The sequence below is a fragment of the Chiloscyllium plagiosum genome, chromosome 19, assembly GCF_004010195.1.
Source record: "Chiloscyllium plagiosum isolate BGI_BamShark_2017 chromosome 19, ASM401019v2, whole genome shotgun sequence".
Taxonomy (NCBI): Eukaryota; Metazoa; Chordata; class Chondrichthyes; order Orectolobiformes; family Hemiscylliidae; genus Chiloscyllium; species Chiloscyllium plagiosum.
In genome coordinates this window covers 10,893,670-10,913,926 of record NC_057728.1, presented here as the reverse complement: position 1 = coordinate 10,913,926, position 20,257 = coordinate 10,893,670, and the positions used below count along the sequence as shown (strand labels likewise).

Sequence of the window (20,257 nt, the reverse complement as noted above, 5' to 3'; positions counted from 1 at the left end):
TCGCTCGTGAAAAAGGTTTACACATACAATTAGAGGATCAAGCTGTATTTATACTGATAGCTTAGAACAAGTTAAAAACAGAATTATTTCACCCCCACTACTTTAGCTGCAATTGTACTCAAAGAAGTAGGACCTGAAAATTAAATCGATTCACCTTTTTAAGCCCATAGTTGCAAGAACATACTAGGTGTACTACATTTGGGTTTTGGTAACAGTCCTACACAATCTATTCTACTGAATGATTCTTTAAAAACTGGCATGAGTATCATAGGTTTGAGATTTTCTCTCTGCATGACAGATGGCCCATTTTGTAGAACTGCACTACACCCTTAAGACTTAGTTTTAAATGTAACTTTTGTCAGAGGTAGTTATGGCACTTACAGTGTGGAGTCCCTGGTCTCTCATACTTGTTAATTACCACCGTGCTCATATGTCTATCTTACAAATCAAGAGGGATACCTCCATCTCCAAGATCATTTTAGTTGCTTTCAATACTGTCCTACTTTATTTTATATTAGAAACATATCATCTAATCACTTTTAGCCTCTGGATGTGGACTAACAGTAACTTGGCAGTCTCAAAGTTCACATTCAAGTATCATGGCCAAGCTCCTGAACTTTTAAACAACTTTATTGGAGTGTGCTAGGAATACAGCCTCATCACTTCCTGAGATCCAAAAAAGTATAAATGTCCAATCGAATCACCAGTATGTCTAGGAGAAAAAATGCAGCCAGGCTTAATGACAAAAAAAAAGGAAAATCAACTTATTAAACAATTGGGCATGTTTCCATTGTTTTCTAATATATCCAAAAAAAATCCAAATCACATTCAGAGACAGGACATATAAATCCACCGTTTTTATGGATGGTGGAAAAAAAACCTCATGTAACAATAAACCAGAGTTCAAGGATGGAATAAGGTGACTTTCTCAGATCTTTCTGTTTCCAATAGCAAGATCACAGGGTGATAGAAGATCCTCAGTTTGGGCCACCAGTCAGTTAGACCCAGGTTTAATGGTCTAGCTTTGGGTTGGTTTGTGAGAATGCAAGCATGAGATCACAGAGAACTCTTTGTTTGCAAATATGTCCAAGGCATTCAAACAACAAAAAAAAAATTGAGGAAGACACTGGTCTTTGGTGATGACTTCTCTTTTCAATTATACCACTCTGAAAAATATACATCTTTCTAACATCTGACTGAGCAGTACCTGCCTGAAATATGGTTTTCAAAACTTTCATTGGAGACTGGCATCCCTAGAAAGACCAACATTCATTGTTGAATCATAGTTGCTCTGAAGGGAGGTTGCAGTAAGATCAGATAATCCCGATGTCAGTATACAAGTATGTCAGCACATGCTATTTTTTAAAGATAATGAGGAAGAGGGAATTGAGGAAAGGCATTAAATGGCTTATTGTTCTACCTGCACAATTTCACCATAAATCACCATGCAAAAAGAAAATCTGATTTTAAAATTGAGAAATCAACATGCAGTGTCATATTTGAAGATACCAAGAGGGTTAAAATTCAAGGCTTCACTGAGAAAAATTACATAAAGGGCACTTTTGGGAAGGAAACCTGTTTCACCAGATTAAATTTCAGTTTGAACAATGGAAATGGCAGGAAGAAAACTATAGGATTGCAAATCTATAATCAAGGAAGGATGTCAAGAGTTTGGACTGGTTAGAGGGCTATTCAAAGAGAGAAAGAATAAGTAATACAGCAATTTGGGAAATTCCTAAATAAAAAAAAAACACAGGGTTGGTTAGCTCAGTTGACAGGATGGCCGAATTGTGATGCAGCATGATGCCAACAGCAAGGGGTCAATTCCCACACTGGTAAAGGTTTGCTGTGAAGGACTGAGGCAAGGTGACCCTCAGATTAACCCACCACCAGTCAACTCTTTCTAATGAGAGAACAACCTTAAAAACACCAACAAAAAAAAAAGAATGGATCTTACAATTTGGACCTGTAAACTAAATCTGCAATGTGTTAGTGATGTGGGAATGCGAGAGATGACAGCAACACCTTCAAAATGCTAATAATCCTAAAAAAAAGTGTAAATGCACAAGAAGATGTTCTTGCATTTTGTGATCTATTAGATACTGTCTTAAGGGTTTTTTTGTTTATTTGCTGCAAATAATTGAGGCAATACTTGTTGAGAACCTCTTCAGTACAATTTTATTCCAGTGGAAATGATGATCACTTATGAATCAGTGTTTTTTTCCCCCAAAATACAGAAGACAAAATACTGCACATCCTAGAAAGTGCTGTCAAAGCACTGCATGTCGAACTGCATCTGAGAAGACAAAGTTTTTTTTAGGGCCAGTCCTTCATGAGAACACCCCCGACACAAATGCAGTCAGACTTGCTGAGTATGCCTAACATTTTCTGGAGTTATTTCTGGAGCTATTTCTGGAGCTTTTGAGAGCCTAGACCATACCAATGATCAAACTTATTGAAACTGATGGCATGCGGAACAGGTACTTTAAATGTGTTTCACCCAGCAGCTCAGGGAAATAGTTAGAAAACGGAAGTGTGAACTCATCCCAGGGGAGACATGCTATTAAAAACCTGAAGTGGGAAACAATGTGCGAACGGCTATCATCATGCAAATAGATTTCAAGCAGATAAAACGTAAAGAAAGAAACAGTTGGGGAATTCACAGGAAGAACAGAATCTGACAAGACTACAGCTACTGGAAGTTTCTAGCAAGTCAACAAATCTGACACTTTACAGACATTAATATTTTGATATAATAAATGCATCTAGATGTGATGAAACAAAGAACTTTTAAATCCTAAACATAGTTCAGTAACTCAAATCACTAAAACTGAACTTTTCTTCCAGATTACACAGCACGCAACACTCGATGTAAAGTGTAGGGAATGATTTACTGCCATTATGGTTTCTTCTGCTCAATGAAGTTACCTCCTTCCAGTTTGTTCCAAATATATCGAGGGGTCATTCGCATCTTTTAAAAGAAAGAGGATGTTTCCTTGGTGCATATTTACAGAGAGAATAATTTCACCACTTTTAGAAGAGATCCTGAATGTAGGCTGCCTGTAGCATTCTATTCCCCTCCAATAGTTTTGGGCCATAAAGTGTACAATTGCACTTACATATTAAATCACTCAAAACCAACATCCATATTCTAAGAATTAACAGCAATCTGTTTGTTCAATACATCACATCAGTTGTATGACACTATGATCTTTTATTATAAATTCTGTGTCCTATGATCCTGCCCCACTAGCTACCTGATGAAGGAACAGTGCTGCTAAAGCTTGTACTTCCAAATAAACCTATTGGACTATAACCTGGTATTGGGAGATTTTTAAAATTGAACTTCTGTTCAGTCAGATTAGAAAACAGTTTCTGTTGCCTCATTGAGATAACCCCTGCGTCCTCAAAAGTTAGTTGGGTTTTAACGGTTTTGCCTTTCTCAGAACATTACAGGCTTCAGGTACTTAGTAGAATGTATATACCATGATACTGATGTGAGACAGGCTAACTGCAGAAGTGGATTACCTCCTGTCCACTGTTTTCACACGTTTGTGGCAATATGAACTCAATAAACTCAACTGAAGAGAGAGAAAGTAAAGGAAAAATACCACTCATGGTTCCTGTTACTAGGAACATCAAATGATAGATAGCGTGAGATCTCATGAGGAAAGCTATGCACTCTGCTGCAGCATCCTACATGACTGGAGTTTATCAATTTCTAAACATTATATCAAAAAAAGGGTGATTCGGATGGCACAGCCAACAACTGCTGACACTTAGTAAGCTATACAGAAACAAAATACTGCTTTATCAGGCAGCATGGAAAACGGATGAATAAACTGCAAAGAAAATTGAGAACTGTTTGCATTTTTACCTCAACGTATTCCCAGAGAAGAACGGTTATTGAAGTCAGTGGATAAGAAGTTAAGACGGAAAAGGTTTCTCTCAATTGAGCATAAAATGGCACAATCCTTAAATACATGTTTGACACCAAATATTAACTATGTTAAAGCTTCTTTCAATTAAAGCAGTCAACGTGACAATTAAAAACCTGCACACCAGATATCCAGCCATGTTCTACAATATTTCAGATAAAAATGGTATTTTTAAGCAGTCATTTAAAAGCAAAGTCCCAATAAGAACTCACTGCTCTTCTTCTGCATCATCAACACTTCCATCAATACTGCTGTCCGTAGATAAATTTTCTTCAATCCACTTCTCTTCCGCCTTCTCAGTATCAGATATAGAATCAATCACATCTTGGTGTTTAAGATCCCCAGAAAGTGCTGCACTGTCCACTGTAGGTTTTGTATTGTCCTTTGACAGCGTTACTGTGTCCGCTGATAGCTTTTCATTATCTTCTGAAGGTGTTAAACTGCCTGCTGATTGCTTTCCTTTGTCCTCAGACCGTTCTGTGCTATCCTCTGGAGGAGCTGAGACTTCTAAAGATGCTTGACCACTTGCCTCTGTAGTCTTTGAGTCACTGGCAGACTTACCTTCCAAAAATGATTCCCATGTCTTCAAACGGTATTCTCTTTCTTTCACAGTTTCTTCAATCTGGAAGAATTTAAGATACTATTTAAACATGTTTTTTTAAAAAAAAAGAAAGTAACCACTTCATTTCTAACAAAGTAAACATCTTGCTGCTTAGATAAAATAGATAAGTTTTTGTGGCACGCTCTTCAAATTTTCTCAAAAGTTCCCAGTAAGATGCCTATTTGAAGTTAGTTACAGGGCAAAGTTTAAACTAAATGTTTGGATTAGAAATGTCCTGCTTGAGTGGGTTAGGAATGGTTTTCTCGAGCAGTATGTTGAGGAACCAACAGAAGACATGCTATTTTAGATCTAGTAATATGTAATGAAGAAGGGCTAATTAACAATCTTGTTTTGGAAAAGCCTTTAGACATGAGTGACCACTATGAAAAAATTTTACATTCTGAATCTATTGTCACCTGCATTTTACAGTGAGTGTAAAATAGTGGAAAGCTTTTACAATGTCAATGTGATCTGACACCATTTTGAATAGCTTTTAGAATAAGAAAATAGAAAAGGTATAGCTTAAGAGTCCATCAGTACTGAGCCAGCTCATCATCAATGTCTGCACCATTATCCTTCCTCCACTGCCTCACAGTTAGCAAGGGAGGCAGCTCAAACTGAATCAAATTTTAATAACTTTAAGGGAAATTATGAAGGCATGAAGCACAAATTGACTGAGATGATTCGAGAAAATTAAAAGGCACGACTGTACAAAGGCAATCTATGACACGACTTAGAGCATCTATGCATTCCGTCGAAGTGCAAAAACTCAGGTCGGTCAACTGTGGTGAACAAAGGCAGTTCAGGATTGTATCAAAATAAAAGGCCTATCAAGTTGCCAGAGAACATAGTAGTTCTAAAGATTGGGAGGTTTACACAATACAAAGTTCCGGTAGTCGTGACAGAGTGGTTAAAGGTGATGGATTGAGAATCGATTCAGGTCTCCACACGTATGTTCGGGTCCCACTGAAGGTAGCTAGAAAGGGCATTCATAAGAGGGTGGCACGGTGGCTCTGTGGTTAGCACTGCTGCCTCACAGAGCCAGGGACCCAGGTTTGATTCCAGCCTTGGGTGACTGTCTATGTGGAGTTTGCATATTCTCCCTGTCTCTGCATGGGTTTCCTCTGGGTGCTCTGGTTTCCTCCCATAATTCAAAGATGTGCAGGTTAGGCAAATTGCCATGTTGAATTGCCCATATTGCTCAGGGATGTGTACGTTACGTGCATTAGTTGGGGGAAACAAAGTAATAGGAGAGTGGAATGGGTCTCGATGGACCAAATGGCCTGTTTCACCACTGTAGGAATTCTATGAAAAGACCAAGAAATTAAGAAGGATAGGGAGAACAGAATATGAATGTGAACTACCAAAATAAAAACAAAACAGACCGTAAAAGTTTTTCTAGGCACGTAAAAGGAAATGTATGGATAAAATGTGTGTGTATCAGTAGCATCAGGAGAATTTATAACAGCAAAGAGAAATGACAGGTAAGCTAAATTGTTACACTGTCTATCTACCTTCATGGAGGAAGCCACAGAAATCTCAAAGAACTAGAGAGAGTGTTTTAGATTATTAGATTAGATTACTTACAGTGTGTAAACAGGCCCTTTGGCCCAACAAGTCCACACAGACCCTCCGAAGAACCACCCACCCAGACCCATTCCCCTACATTTACCCCTTACCTAACACTATGGGCAATTTAGCATGGCCAATTCACCTAACCTGCCTATTTTTGGATTGTGGGAGGAAACCGGAGCACCCGGAGGAAACCCACGCAGACACGGGGAGAATGTGCAAACTCCACACAGAGTCACCGGAGGCACGTTCAAGTGGCTCTGGTGAATGAGGAGTTAAAGGAAATAGTATTAAGATGATTGTTGTGGAGACATAATGCAGGTGAATGTTGATAAATCCCCAGCTGATGATCTACATCTGTGTTGAAGGAGATGGTCAGACAGATAGACAATGCATTTCAAAATAATGCGCAGGGAATAGAGCGATACAGACCACACAGATGAAATTAGGTTAGAATGGCATCATGGGTCAACACAGACACGGACAGCTGTAGGGCCTGTTCCTATTCTGTACTTTAGATTCTGGAACAATTCCGGTGAATTGGAAGGCATCAATTCCTGATGCCTTACATCAGTAGTAGGGAAAACATTAAATATTGATAAAGAATGGGAACAACAGACAATTGATACTATCATAACAGATAGTAGCGATCTGATTGGGATTGGTGAGCATGGATTTACAAATAAGAAATCACTTGACAAACTTGGGGAATTTTTTGTTTGAGGAGGTTACCAACAAAACTGGGAAAGGAGAAATGGATGCAGCATTCTTGAAGCTATCAAAAACTTTTTTGAAAACTTCACACTAAGTAATCTAATTGGGAAAAAAAAGTCCTCCATAAGCTGGGTCAGAAAGATTAAAGCACACATTTGAGGTAACGCACTGGCATTTTTAAAATTAACATGACGACAAATGGCCTGCTTCTAATTCATCCAAAATAATATCAATCTTTCCCTCATACCTGGTAATCAACAACACCATCCCACGTCTCAGCGGTTATCTGGCGTCCACCAAACCATCTTCCATTAAGCATCAGGATACATTGATCAGCTTGTTCTGGTTCTTTAAATGCTACAGAGGCTATTCCACCAGGGTGTCTCTGGAAATTAGATCCAACATTAAACACATCTTCAATTTTTAATACATTTGTTTTTATGGTTCACGGGATATGGATATTTATTGTCCCTTCCTAATTGCTCTTGAACTGAGAGGCTTACTCAACCATTTCAGAAGCTGGTTAAAAGTCAACCACATTGCTGTAGGTCTGGAGTTACATGTTGGCCAGACTAGGTGAAGATGTTACTGAACCAGAGTGTTTTTTTTTTAAAAACTACAATTAATAACAGTTTCATAGCAATCACAAAACGAGTTTCAATTACAGTAATATTGAGTTTAAAATTCCAAAAGCTGCTCTCAGTCATAGAGATGCACAGCACGAGAATAGACCCTTCGGTCCAACTGGTCATTGCCAACCATATATTCTAACCTAACCTAGTCTCATTTGCCAGCACTTGGCCCATATCCCTAGAGAACCTTCCTGTTCACATACCCATCCAGATCCCCTTAGCTCTCAAATTTTTCTCCTCTCACCCTAAACCGATGCCTTCTAGTTCTGGACTGCCCCACCCACGGAAAATACCTTATCTATTTATCCTCTTATGATTTTAAGAATCTCTATAAGGTCACCCCTCAGTCTCCGAAGCTCCAGGGAAAACATCCTCAGCCTATTCAGCCTCTCCCTATAGCTCAAATTCTCCAACCCTGGCAACATCCTTGTAAATCTTTTCTGAACCCTTTCAAGTTTCACAACATCCTTGGAGTTGTGAAAGATTCGCCACCCTTGGAGTTAAAAAAAAGCCGATCTCTGATCTAAATGGCACCCTCTAATTTTTAAAATTTGCTCCCTGATCGAGACACCTTATCCACAATAAGCAAGTTTCAATTATATCACCTCTCATTTCTTCAAAGGAGACCAGAATTGCACATAATATTCCAAAAGTGGCCTAACCAATGTCCTGTACGGCTGCAACATGACTTCCCAACTTCTATACTCAATACTCTGACCAAGAAAGGAATGCATGCCAAATGCCTTCTTCACTATCCTATCTACATGCGACTCCACTTTCAAGGAGCTTTGGGATTTGAACCAGTGTCCTCAGAGCTTTAGCCTCTGGACTATGCTTGGTAATCAAAAAACAGAGCTTTCACAGCCATCAAGGGAAGAGAATTCCAAAGATTTGCCACCCTTGGAGTTAAAAAAAAGCCGATCTCTGAATCTAAATGGCACCCTCTAATTTTTAAAATTTGCTCCCTGATCGAGACACCTTACCCACAATAAGCAAGTTTCAATTATATCACCTCTCATTCTTCAAAACTCTACAGCACACAGGCTCAATTCCCTTCATTCCACCTTGGGAAACAGTCTGGTGAACCTTTGTTATTTCCTTTCTACAGCATTAAAATTTTTGCTAAGGTAGGGAGACCAAAACTGCAAACTGCACTCCAAGTGCAGTCTAAATGAGCTCCTAAAAATAGAAACCAAGATTTCACGACATCTGAATTGTCACGACACCTTTTGCAGCAGCATTCCATTAGCCTTCCTAAAAGCTTACTGCACCACTGAGTTAGCCTTCCGTGACTTATTGATAAGGTCAAAGTGCCTTTGAACTTCTACAATTGTTAATTTCTCACTGCTTAAAAAAACTCTGCACATCTGTTCTTCCCTCCAAAGTGGAGTAATTTTTCTACATTACAGGGCAACCTTGATTTTCCAAAAGACACGGGCAAGGAGTATTTTGTTTAGATAACAGACTGCTTGAATAACAGTTTACCCAAACATCGGGGCCTTGAGATCTTGTTTGGATAGTCTGAAATTCAGATAAACGATGTTTGGATAATAGAGGTTGCACTGTCTGTCCCATCTACTGTTATGAAGTTGTAGGTGTACTGTACCTTTAAGAGAGTGAAAGCTGTCAAGGACTTAAAACACAGATTGTGCTGAAAAGATTAAAAATGTAACATTTGGCTGTGAAACAAATAGCTGAGCTGTTATGGTACACAACAATTTCGAATTTGGCCAGTTTAAATTATGTTCCAAGATACCAAAGTCCAACTGATTTTGAATTTTACTGTTTTGACAACATCAAACCAATGGGACTAATCGGTTCTTTTGGGGTAGAAGAATCAGGCATTTTGAACAGTTAACCAGAATGGCAAAGGGCACCAACAAACACAGACTGCCCGCAGAACCGCTCTCTGAAAGGTACCTGTTCATATGAAATCTGTACAGCAGAAGACCGAAGAAAAGGCCCAGAAAAATCTGGAGGAAGATACAGAGGAGAATTGACACAGCTGAATGGTTTTGAAATTTAAATTTTTTGTAAAACTTATTGGATCAGTATAGATTTGTAAAGTGGGAGATAGATAAATTGATCAGACAAAGGAGTTTTATAGTGTAGATAGTTGATGTTTAATGTTTTATTTTCTTGGAGTTAAAGAATAACTTGTTATTTCTTTCTTTAAATAGTAGGATTTGGTAGTTCTTTGTCACTCACTTTTACACATTACGAGGTGAGCTTTTCTGTGGGTCTCGTTTAAACTAGCAGAAGGACATCTTCCTCACAATACACATTCCTGGTAAGCTTTGTATCATGTGCAAAATTTGGAAATTCTACATGTTGCCCCAGATCCAAATCATGGATATAGGGAGTGAACAACTGGGACCTGAAGTACTTAATCTTGTAGTACCCCACGTTGCAACTTCATTGATATTACCCTCTAATAATCCACACAAAAACCATGTACAAAATGAATGATTTTTGAAAAAACAAAAAATACTTACATCAAATAGAAGTACTTTTTTGACTTGACCAAATTTTTCACATTCTAGTCGAACATCATCTCTGATCTCATTCAAAACCAGTGGATCCTCCTATAAAACGTTTAAAGTTAGTAAACTTTAAATGAGTCATATCATTGACAGCGACATTTTCTCCTGCTGATTTAAGTCTTGTTGCATAGAATTACACGTAATTACAGTTTAATATTACTGTTTGTAGCATTCTTCATCTTTGCACAGCAAGTAGACAATCTCCAGTTTTGATAGTTCTTGTCCGAGCATGTGTCCTATTTTGAAAGCCATCTCTTTTCTTTTTGTCTCTGTGCTAATTTGAAATACAAGTTGCCTCAATTTATCCCACACATCCTTGTGTAAAACAAAAGGTAGAATTTTTCAAGCCTGCCCAGAACACTTAGAAAGGAGAGGGGAAACGTACATTGACAGGAGGCCAAAATTCAGATTCAGATAAAACCTTGCATAAAATTTTCTGAGACTTTAAGTCACCTTGGGCTTCCTGGCACTTATGTTCAGGAACCTCATATACATACACAAGCATGCTATGAATACTCATGGACAGTGCATTCCACAGAAGTTACAAAAAGCAATAATTCTCTTGGTGACCCATGTTATTCAACTAGCTAAAGATCAATGCAAAATGAATTCAAACTAGACTAGATCAGCTGAAAACAGATAAAAGTTGAAATTGAAATAATGTGGGAGACTTGTTTATTTAGACTAGTTTAATCCAATCTTTGGTACAATTAGATCATAATATGGTTAGAGCAAACCCAATAATGATTTAATCCTGAAACTGCATAAAGTTATTTATTCATATTATGCCTGTACCGGGAGTAAGTGTAAAAAAAAATCAATGCATAATCCATCTGAGTGCCTTAACTTACCTCAAAATCCTTTGGATGAAACATGTTCTTAAGGATTACAACTCGTTCACATCGTAATCGAGAACTGCCAGGTTTTCTTTCTGGTCTCCAATCCAGCTGCCTAACAACAAGGAATTGTGGCTGTCAATAGAAACCTATCTTAAAAGACCTATCCATATACAAGCAGACTTCTGAGAATAAACATTTACAGGGCAACCTCGATTATTCGAACGACATGGGTGGGGAGTATTTTGTTCGGACAATCAAATGTTCTGATAACAGTTTACCCAAACATCAGGCCTTTGAGATCTTGTTTGGATAATCGAGGTTGTACTGTACTAGGTAATTCTTCTGACGTTGCGCATGGTCATAATGTGTTCAGGAGAGCTTTTTATGTCAACATGTAGAAGGTCTAACAAGGGACAGTGCAGAGAGAGAAATGTTCAAAAAGGAATTGGAGAAAATACAGACCCAATATGTTGGGTAAAATGTAGCCCTAGAAGGAAAAGAGGCTTTTACCAGGTACAAAAGGTGACACCCTAGTGGAGTAGAGAAAGTGCGGGGAGGAGACTTAAAAAAAGCAATTAGGTGCCAAGTTGGGGCATGAGGTGGTGGTGGCAAGTTGAAATGCCACAGTCCATCTGCTGCTGCTGGGAATGCCAGGATTTTGATTTCATAACATTGAAGGAACAATTATACAGCCTCAAATCAGAAGAGCCCATGACATGGAGGGAAATATGCAGGTAGCATTCCCGAATGAACATCTGCAGTAATACCACCCTGGGACTGAGATGATTGGCTTCCAAGTACAATCATTTTCTTTTATATTAGGGTCACATTTAAACCAGTGGAGTGAATTTTCCCTTGTTTTCACTGACGTCAGTTATGCTGGGACAAAAACTACTTCATTACTTTACAATGGAGTGGATAAGTGGCTGGATTGAATTTGTCCTTTTTTTGGACAGGGCACATCTGGACAATTTTCCACAACAGACGCCAGTGTTATTTCTGTACTATAAATGCTTGACTTGGAACAGTTCAGGAATGCGAGTAGCATAGTTAGTCACCATTTTACTTTCCAGCATCAGTAGCATCTTGCTTTTGTTTCAAAAATAAATTCTTAAAAATGTTGAAGCAATAAAGTTATTCAGTTCCTGCTGCTTAAAGACTGGAAGAACCACGTCATTCAGCCCGTTAATGGACATTGAAATCAAACCTTTAAGTTTTTAAAATCACTTTTGCTTTCATGCATAACTAATCCTGGTTATGTTCTAACCCACTAGCATGAAAGACCCTATAGAAGTGGCAGCGCACATACAGTCAGAAGCCTTGGGGGCCCTCAACATTGACTTTTGAGTCCCATGAATTCTCATGCCATCAGGTAAAACATGGTCAATGAACTCTATCAATTACCACACATCACTTCCTTAGCTGATGAAACAATACATCTTCATGTTGAACACTACTTGGAGTGAACATAGAGGGAGGCAAAAACACAGAACACACTGTGAAATACTTAAATGTCCAGAGTGGCTCGCTGCAGTTAGACGAAGCCTGGTGTATATTCATGGATATAGCTGCTAGACAGGACATGCGGCAGATGCGGAGGAAGCTAGATATCTAGTAGGCCTGGTCTTCACAAATCTACCTGACTCAGATACATCTATTCATTACTGTGATAGGAGTGATCACCGTACACAGATTTGGAGAGACGAAATTTCCTCTTCACACTGAACATACCATTCATTGTGCTGTGATACCAAACGATGCTAAATGGAATCGAATCAGAATAGATCTAACATCTCATAACTGGGCATCATGAGGTGGTATAGGCAATGAGAATCATAAAATTGCACTTAAAAACAATAATCACATGACTTGTAGGTGAGAAACAGCACATGACAGAGCCAAAACATTCCACAACTAATGAATTACATCACAGCTCTGCAGTCCTGCCACATCCTGTTGAAGAATGGTGGACAATTAAACAACTAATGAGGGCAACAGCTCTACAAATCTTCCTATCCTATTGATCAGGAAGCTTGGCACAATTTTACAAAGACATGGCTGAAGCATTTGCATCCGACTTCATCTAGAAGTGCTAAGCCAATGATCTATCTCAGCATTGGCATCGGTGTTGCTGGGTCCTCAAGGCAATGTTCAGCCAATTCAATTCACTCCACAATTTAAGGAACAAAATCAAAATCAATAGCACTGGTAACGAACAGAGACGAACAAAAAACTATGTGTTAGCTAGACAGTTGGCCTTTACTGAGAAAGAGGGTATTCCCTCAAGTCCAGTGCCTGCCAAGATCAGACAGTTTGCTCAATAGTATAAAGAGATCGCATTAATGGGAATAAGGAGGTTTCTTTCTTGCTCTCATACAGGATTCTTTGAATGATAGTTCGATTTACTGCTATTAAAGATGCTGAACTGGAGTCTGAAAAATTAACTCAAAAAAGTCATACCTGGTCTTATGCTACTTGTGCTCAGTTTTGAAGAGAATAAAGCAGCTTTTGGGAGACCAAATCAGAAAGGAAGTGATTTAGTGTGGAGCACAACAGTTCCTATTTTTATACTCCCCAACTACTGTGTAGTTAGGTATTAGAAAGTATGGGCTTATTCCTGAAGGGTATAGCTTCTGATTAGTATTCTTTATGCCCAGAGTCTGATCAGGAATTCAAAGGCAGCATTTGGCCAAGTTAGTATATAGCAACTCTCCCCAGGACAATAGAGTCAGACCAACTCCCCCATCTCGATTTCTATAGCCTGCAAGTTTATTTCCTTCAAGTGCCCATCCAGTAGACTTTTTAAATCATTATGTATTTCCATATCCATCATCTTGATGGGTACCAAGTTTCAGCTCATTACCACTTGATTTAAAAAAAAACACTTCACCATATTGCTCCAAATCTCAATCAAAACATTAAAATATGTCCCCTATCCTTGTACTAATAGAAACAGCTTTTTCTTGTCCACCTTACCCAAGCTTGCCATAATCTATAATGTGAATAGTAAATCTCAGATGATTACTGACAACAGCAACTCTGCAGGCATAATTAAGAAGAAAGCTTCCAAACTAAAAAGGTATAATTGATATAAAGGTACTTTTTCTGCAGAAGCAATTTCTTCTTGTAGTCTTTGCTTTTCTTCTTCTTTTTGCTGGCATCATATTGTCCTTTCATCTCAAACTTGGCGACTTCTACATGTAGCTTATATCCCCTCAATTCAGTTTCATCCAAAAATCGGAGAGCAAGGTCAATAGATTCTTTCTGGAACACAAAAAAGTAGTTTTGTCAAGGGAGGAAAATTGTATGATATCCTTTTAATATGAAGGAATTAGAGATGCAAGAACAAGTATATTGATTTTCTGAGAGTGTACAGATAAGAACACAGCAATTAGGAATGGGAGTAGGCAATTCAGCCCTTCGAGCCCACTGTCTTTTAACATGATCATGGCAGATCTCAACTCTACTCTCCTGCCTCTTCCCAACTACACTTTATTCTGCTTTTTTAAAAATCAGAAACATATCTATTTTGTTTTTGAATCCATTGATTGATTCTGCCTCTACCTCACTCTGGGCCAGTAATTTCCACAGATTCACAATCCTCCAAGTGTGGTAGTTTCTCATCACAGTTTTGAATCTACTTCCTCCTCCATATCCATGACAAGTTTAGTCTCTTTATTCAGAAAAAGAAATATTTGTCTTCGACAAGAGTGTCAAAAGATTTACGAGGTTGATTCTATGTGGGAGGGACAGGATAAGCCTAGGCTTATATTGCAAATTTAGAAGAACAAAAAGTGATCTGATCAAAAGTATATAAAAGCCCAGATCCAGGAATGCAGGTCAGGATCCCACAGAGTTCCCCATGTGCTGACTCTAAAGGGATTCACTGAGAAGTCTAAATTTCCAATGTGAAGTTTCCCTGCTCCCTAACAATCTTCAGAAAAGTCTCCAACTGTGAGAGCTAGAGACTTTGGACAGTTATCCGGAAATATTAAAATGTGACAGTCCATCAAACTCCTGGTTTACCACACAACTGACCGCTCCCCTTCCACCACACCCAAAACCCATTCCCAGCTTCCCCAACTAATCCCATCCCTGACCCAACACAAGTGGACCCTAGCACCCAACTGGACCCCAAATTCCTCCCACTGAACCATCAGCTGCCCCGTGACCAACTCCTCCTGACTGGACCCGATTACAGCCTACCACCCATACAACTCCTCCATGACCTGACCTGATACCTGGGCCTGCCAACACATCCTGACTAACCCTACTCTTCCACTCCATTTTCTTACTTATTTCCCACTCCCTTGCACAATTATCCCAACCACTCTTGTCAACACTGTCATGCATTGCAACAGGTAGACTGGTGAAGTTGAGGCCAAGTTGATGTTTTCATCTTGATTTAGTCAGGACCTGCTATAGACCAAGTCAAGCAATTGTGTCCTTTAGGGATGGGTCAACTTAAATCAGTAGTACTACTTCCAAGACACTCTTGCTGATGGATATTGATGTCCCTAACCCAGTATCTTGCATCCTTCACACACTTGGCATTTTGTACAATTTTTGCTCAACTTGGAGTAGCACTGATTCATCAAGTTGGGGGTGTTGTTAAAGCCAACTTATACAAAAAAAAAAGTTCAGTTTCACATGAAGCCTAATTGTTCTGACATCTCAAAGTCAATTTGGTTGGAAGATAATAAATGTCTGTCTACTATCCAACGCACATCAGAAGGAAAAAAAAAAACTTACTTTTTAGTCTACATGATTTTTCATCTATAAGTTTAAATATTTGAAAACAATGGCCAATTCAGTTTCATGTGACGTTTAAAAACAGTAACATTCAGTTTTAATAATATTTAGAATTGGATCAGATGTAGTTAGCCAGTCTTGTTAATGACTTCCCTGTAGAATTTGGTAGAGATAATGATTCAATGTAAACTAGATAAGTCAGAAAGGAAGAAACACACTTCCTGTAATATAGTTCAAATATTAAACTCAGAATCAACGGTCAAATAATTGCGTACCTTCAAGTAGCAGCAGAGACCATCCCCCTTGAGGTTTCCATCTTTGTCCTTGTACAATTTGATCTTATATTCTTCTGTTTCAGGGTTTTGCATGATGATTCCAAATTTTGACATGAGTTCCACAAATTCATCATTTGTTATGTCTGGAGGTAGTCCTACAAATGAGAAATAACTTAGAAAAACATCCTGCCAGAATTCCAAATGGAAGTAAAGTTTTGATGGTGCAGGACCATTTCCCTTCTACATGTTGTAATACACTGAAGCATGCAATATACTGAAGAAGCATAAACTTACAATCACTTGGAGGAAATAAAATCATGGAAGTAAACTTCAAAGTAGTCATGGTATGATCTTTAAAATTAATAGCTTGTTGCTTTTATTTTATCTTGACAACAAAACCTGAATGAAATGCTCAAAATAGAAGATATTTACAAAACAAAAATAGAGAGATGATGGGTAGCCAATTCTTCCCTTAAAAATATTAATACTCTTCTGAAATACACCTGAGATAGAATTCAAATCCACCAGAACAAAATCTAGGTCAATACTCTGCATCCCTGCTAACAGAATTAAAGGAGGTGCCTATTTTTAAAATCATCAAGTAGAGGCCTCATCTTCCCTCTCAAGTAGATATCAATATATTCATAGGCCAATGTTGAAGAACTGCAATGGGGGTCAGCCTGGTGTCCTGGCCTAAACACATCCCTTATCCAATATTATTAAAATCACATTGTCTTGCCACCATCCTGTTGCTTTCCCACAGCAGGAATACTTCTATTTTAGTTTGGCAACAAAAGCTTAGCAATGTACTCAAAACATGACCTCGACAGTTTTAGAGGGAATTCTGCTCGAGGAATTTTCGACATCCTATTTCAGCTTCATATAGCAGATATTTATCCAAAGTAAAATGTTAAAAACTAAAAAAACGTAAGGCACTTTATTCTGTTATAGTAAGGGAACCCTATGTGGGTTTTACCTTCTCACGCAATTTTGTTTCTTAAGAGACCTAATTTGCAAGTTGGAACTTTCTATGTACAGTCAGCCAGTTATCTATTCACCAGTCAGAAGACTGGATGTATGCTTATACTGGCTACCCAGTACAAAGAAAAGTACCTTGTGGTCTTTTATCCAAGCATGCTTTACAATAAAAGCCATATTCCAGTCATAACAAATGGAGTCTTGCATCAGAAGTGCACCTTTGAGCTGGCCTCTCAAAGCATCTGCAACTCACCAGAATCATAACAGGCACTTCATCATGGTGAAATAAACCCAACTATACAAGTGATTTGTTTTTGTCAAGTGACATGCAGTCCTGAAGCCAGTACTTACCAGACACATACACATTTGTGTTCCTCTGCTCCTCAACGTCAATCCAGCCTTTAAAAGATATAATTGCATTGTTAAATATGAATGAAGCTCTATAAAATAGATGAGATACACAAAATGGTAAGTACTACATGCTTCTTAAAAATCAGAAAAGCACGAGAGTGAGCAGTAAGGCAACGCAGTTGTTCAAGTATTAATTCAACATCTTTACAATTTTGAAAATGTCAGAATCAATTACTTGAGTAGTATGGTGAAATAAGTTAGAGTTGGTGAGACCAAGATGGGTCATTTCACATGAATGATGACGTGGGTTGCAGCATTAAAACAGAATTTTGCTTTCTACTTTTCAAAATTGTTTATCTAGGTGATCAAATTGTAGAATTTCATTATCAGAAATCTGACATTATTAGATTAGATTCCCTACAGTGTGGAAACAGGCCCTTCGGCCCAACCAGTCCACACCGACCCTCCAAAGAGCAACCCACCCAGACCCATTTCCCTCTGACTAATGCACCTAACACAATGGACAATTTAGCATGGCCAATTCACCTGACCTGCATATCTTTGGATTGTGGGAAGAAACTAGAGTACCCGGAGGAAACCCACGCAGACAAGGGGAGAATATGCAAACTCCACACAGACAGACAATCGCCCGAGGCTGGAATCGAACCTGGGACCCTGGTGCTGTGAGGCAGCAGTGCTAACAACTGAGCCACCGTGCCACCCCATGTAGACAATACCTTGCGCCTGTTCTTTTTCAGAGACTGTTTATTTATATCTGCATCCATCTCAAGAGACAAGTTAAAGACAACAATACAAGATTGACAAATCAGCCTCAAACGATTCAAAACTATTAGCAATGCTAAATGAATTACAAGATGCGCCAGTATGCGTGTGTGAACGGTTATCACTAATGCCAACATTGCGATAATTTGAATTAAAATTCAATAAGAGATCAAGAGAGGAAAGAACATGCAGTTAACATAGCAACCTCCACAGTTGGAATCATTGAAGTTTCTAGCACAGGAAAGGCATGTCCACACTGTTCAAAAATCAACCACCTACCTATTCTAATCCCATTTTCCAGCAATTGGCATGGCAAGTCCACTTCTAAATAGTTAGGTGTGGAGAGAGGTTCCGCCTCTACCACCCTTACAGGCAGTGCTCGAGAATCCCATCAACTTCTGGGTGAAAATGTTTTTCCTCACAATTCTTCTAAACCTTCTGTCCTTTAAGTCTATGCCCCCTGATTGTTCATCCCTCCATCAAGAGCAAACCGTTCTTCCTGTCTGCCCTTCCTATGCCCCTCATCATTTTACACTTCTTGTGTATTACAGCCAATTAAGTATTTTGGGTGCAGCTGCTGTTGTAACCTGGGGAAACCCAGTGAATACCTTCAGATCAGATGAGAATTGTTTCTCTCAGAGAGCAGTGTGACTTTGGAAAGTTCTGCCACCAAAGGTAGTGGAGGCAGGATCGGTGAACACATGAAAAACAGCAACAGGCAGGCTCTTGTTAGATACATATGTTCGTACATTCATTTTGCATAGTGCCTTAAACATACTATAAATTACAAGGCACTTGTAAACAATATTTGACATTGCCACATTAACAGGTATTAGGGCAAGTTAATTTGAAAGAAACATCTTCAAAAAGAAGAGTTGGAGAGGTTTAGGCAAGGAATTCCAGAGTTCCAGCCCTTGTTGGCTGAAGTCACAGGGATGATTAAAAGGCCAGAGTTAGAGGACTGCCGATATCTCAGAGGGTTGAGTGCTTTAAGAATATTTAACACATAGATGGGGCCAAGACCATGGAAGGATGTGAAAACGTGCAAAAGATTTTTAAAACCAATCAAAGCAGGGAACCAATACTGGTCAGTAATGATGCAATCAGTTCAAGATCAAATTTAAGACCAAAGTTGCAAACAGCTTGATTCGGCCTCAAACTGTTGCCAAGGGGAACAATCTCAAATTACAGTACTCATTGTATTCTAAAGTTTATGAAAAATCAACTTTGCATTTTAAACAATTAACACCATCAGGTTACACTCACTAATGGTCCTGAAGAGGAGACCGGGAAAAAAAGAATGCCAGACAGAGAAAACACACAGGTACCAGTAAAATTCAAGAGTGTCTTGCCAACTCTGAAGGCAAAAAAGCCACAGCCACAGAGTTTCTCGACAAAATCAATACAGTAGTGTAGTGACCTATATCCACCAGCGATCCACTCAGGGACCTGCCTAGTCCTTTAAATAAATCAAATTTTCAAACTCTAATTAATATCCAACACATTAACAACTTCTGAAGTGCTAGATGACAGAAGAAAAATAACATTACCTGCATCCACTTTTCTTTTCTCCCCTTTTTGCTTTGATTCTTTAGGGTCCCCTTGAGGCGTATTGCTCTGTGAAGACTTTTCTAGAACTGCTGCTGTCTTCTCAGTTTCAGTGGTAGAATTGCCAGTATTCTCAGGGTTCTCTTCAATGTAACCATAGTTTGCATGATAGGTTGCAAGAAAATCTTCAGTGATCTGGAAACAAACAAACAGTCATCATGACATGATATGCAAGACAAGTGGTTGAAAACTTTCAATGAGGGAAAAGTCAGGTAGGATGGGTGCAGGAAGAGGATAGGATTAGAGGGGCACCTTATTTTGGGTGGGGAGAGAAAAACTGGGGAAGGCGATGAAAGAAAGACATTGGGGAGGAGAGGGGATGGGCATGAAGTGTACCCTGGAGAGAATTTGTGGCAAGACAGACTAGGGAGGCAGGGGATGGAGAGGAAAACACCCTGGCACAGCAGGTAGGACATGGAGAAGACAGAAAGAGAGAGAGAGAGAGAGAGAGAGCACGCAGGATCCAGGGATAGAAAGGAGAGAAGGGAGTGCATTCTGAGGTGGGGGAGAGAGAGAAAGACCTGAGGGGCAGAAAGAAAGATAAGATCCTGGAAGACAGACAAGGGAGAGAAAGACAGACACAGGGGTCAGGGTGTGTGTGGAGAAGGAGTGTAAGAAAGATTGGTGGTGGGGGAGATAAAGAGAGAGAAAGAGACAGACAGACACACACA

The 20,257-nt window shown here is 39.0% G+C and overlaps 1 protein-coding gene across 1 annotated transcript in view; it reads right to left on the bottom strand.

Moving 5' to 3' along the window:
- Window positions 1–2,160: 2,160 nt before the first annotated feature.
- htatsf1 (HIV-1 Tat specific factor 1) overlaps window positions 2,161–20,257 on the bottom strand; it is an 18,820-nt gene continuing 723 nt past the window's right edge. The window contains exons 2-9 of the mRNA XM_043709080.1: window positions 19,529–19,721; window positions 17,196–17,243; window positions 15,867–16,021; window positions 13,940–14,103; window positions 10,852–10,951; window positions 9,953–10,042; window positions 7,073–7,210; window positions 2,161–4,560 (exon numbers count right to left, since the gene is read on the bottom strand). Coding sequence (XP_043565015.1) covers window positions 4,147–4,560; window positions 7,073–7,210; window positions 9,953–10,042; window positions 10,852–10,951; window positions 13,940–14,103; window positions 15,867–16,021; window positions 17,196–17,243; window positions 19,529–19,721 — 1,302 coding nt within the window. The 3' untranslated portion in view covers window positions 2,161–4,146. The remainder of the gene's footprint in view (window positions 4,561–7,072; window positions 7,211–9,952; window positions 10,043–10,851; window positions 10,952–13,939; window positions 14,104–15,866; window positions 16,022–17,195; window positions 17,244–19,528; window positions 19,722–20,257) is intronic.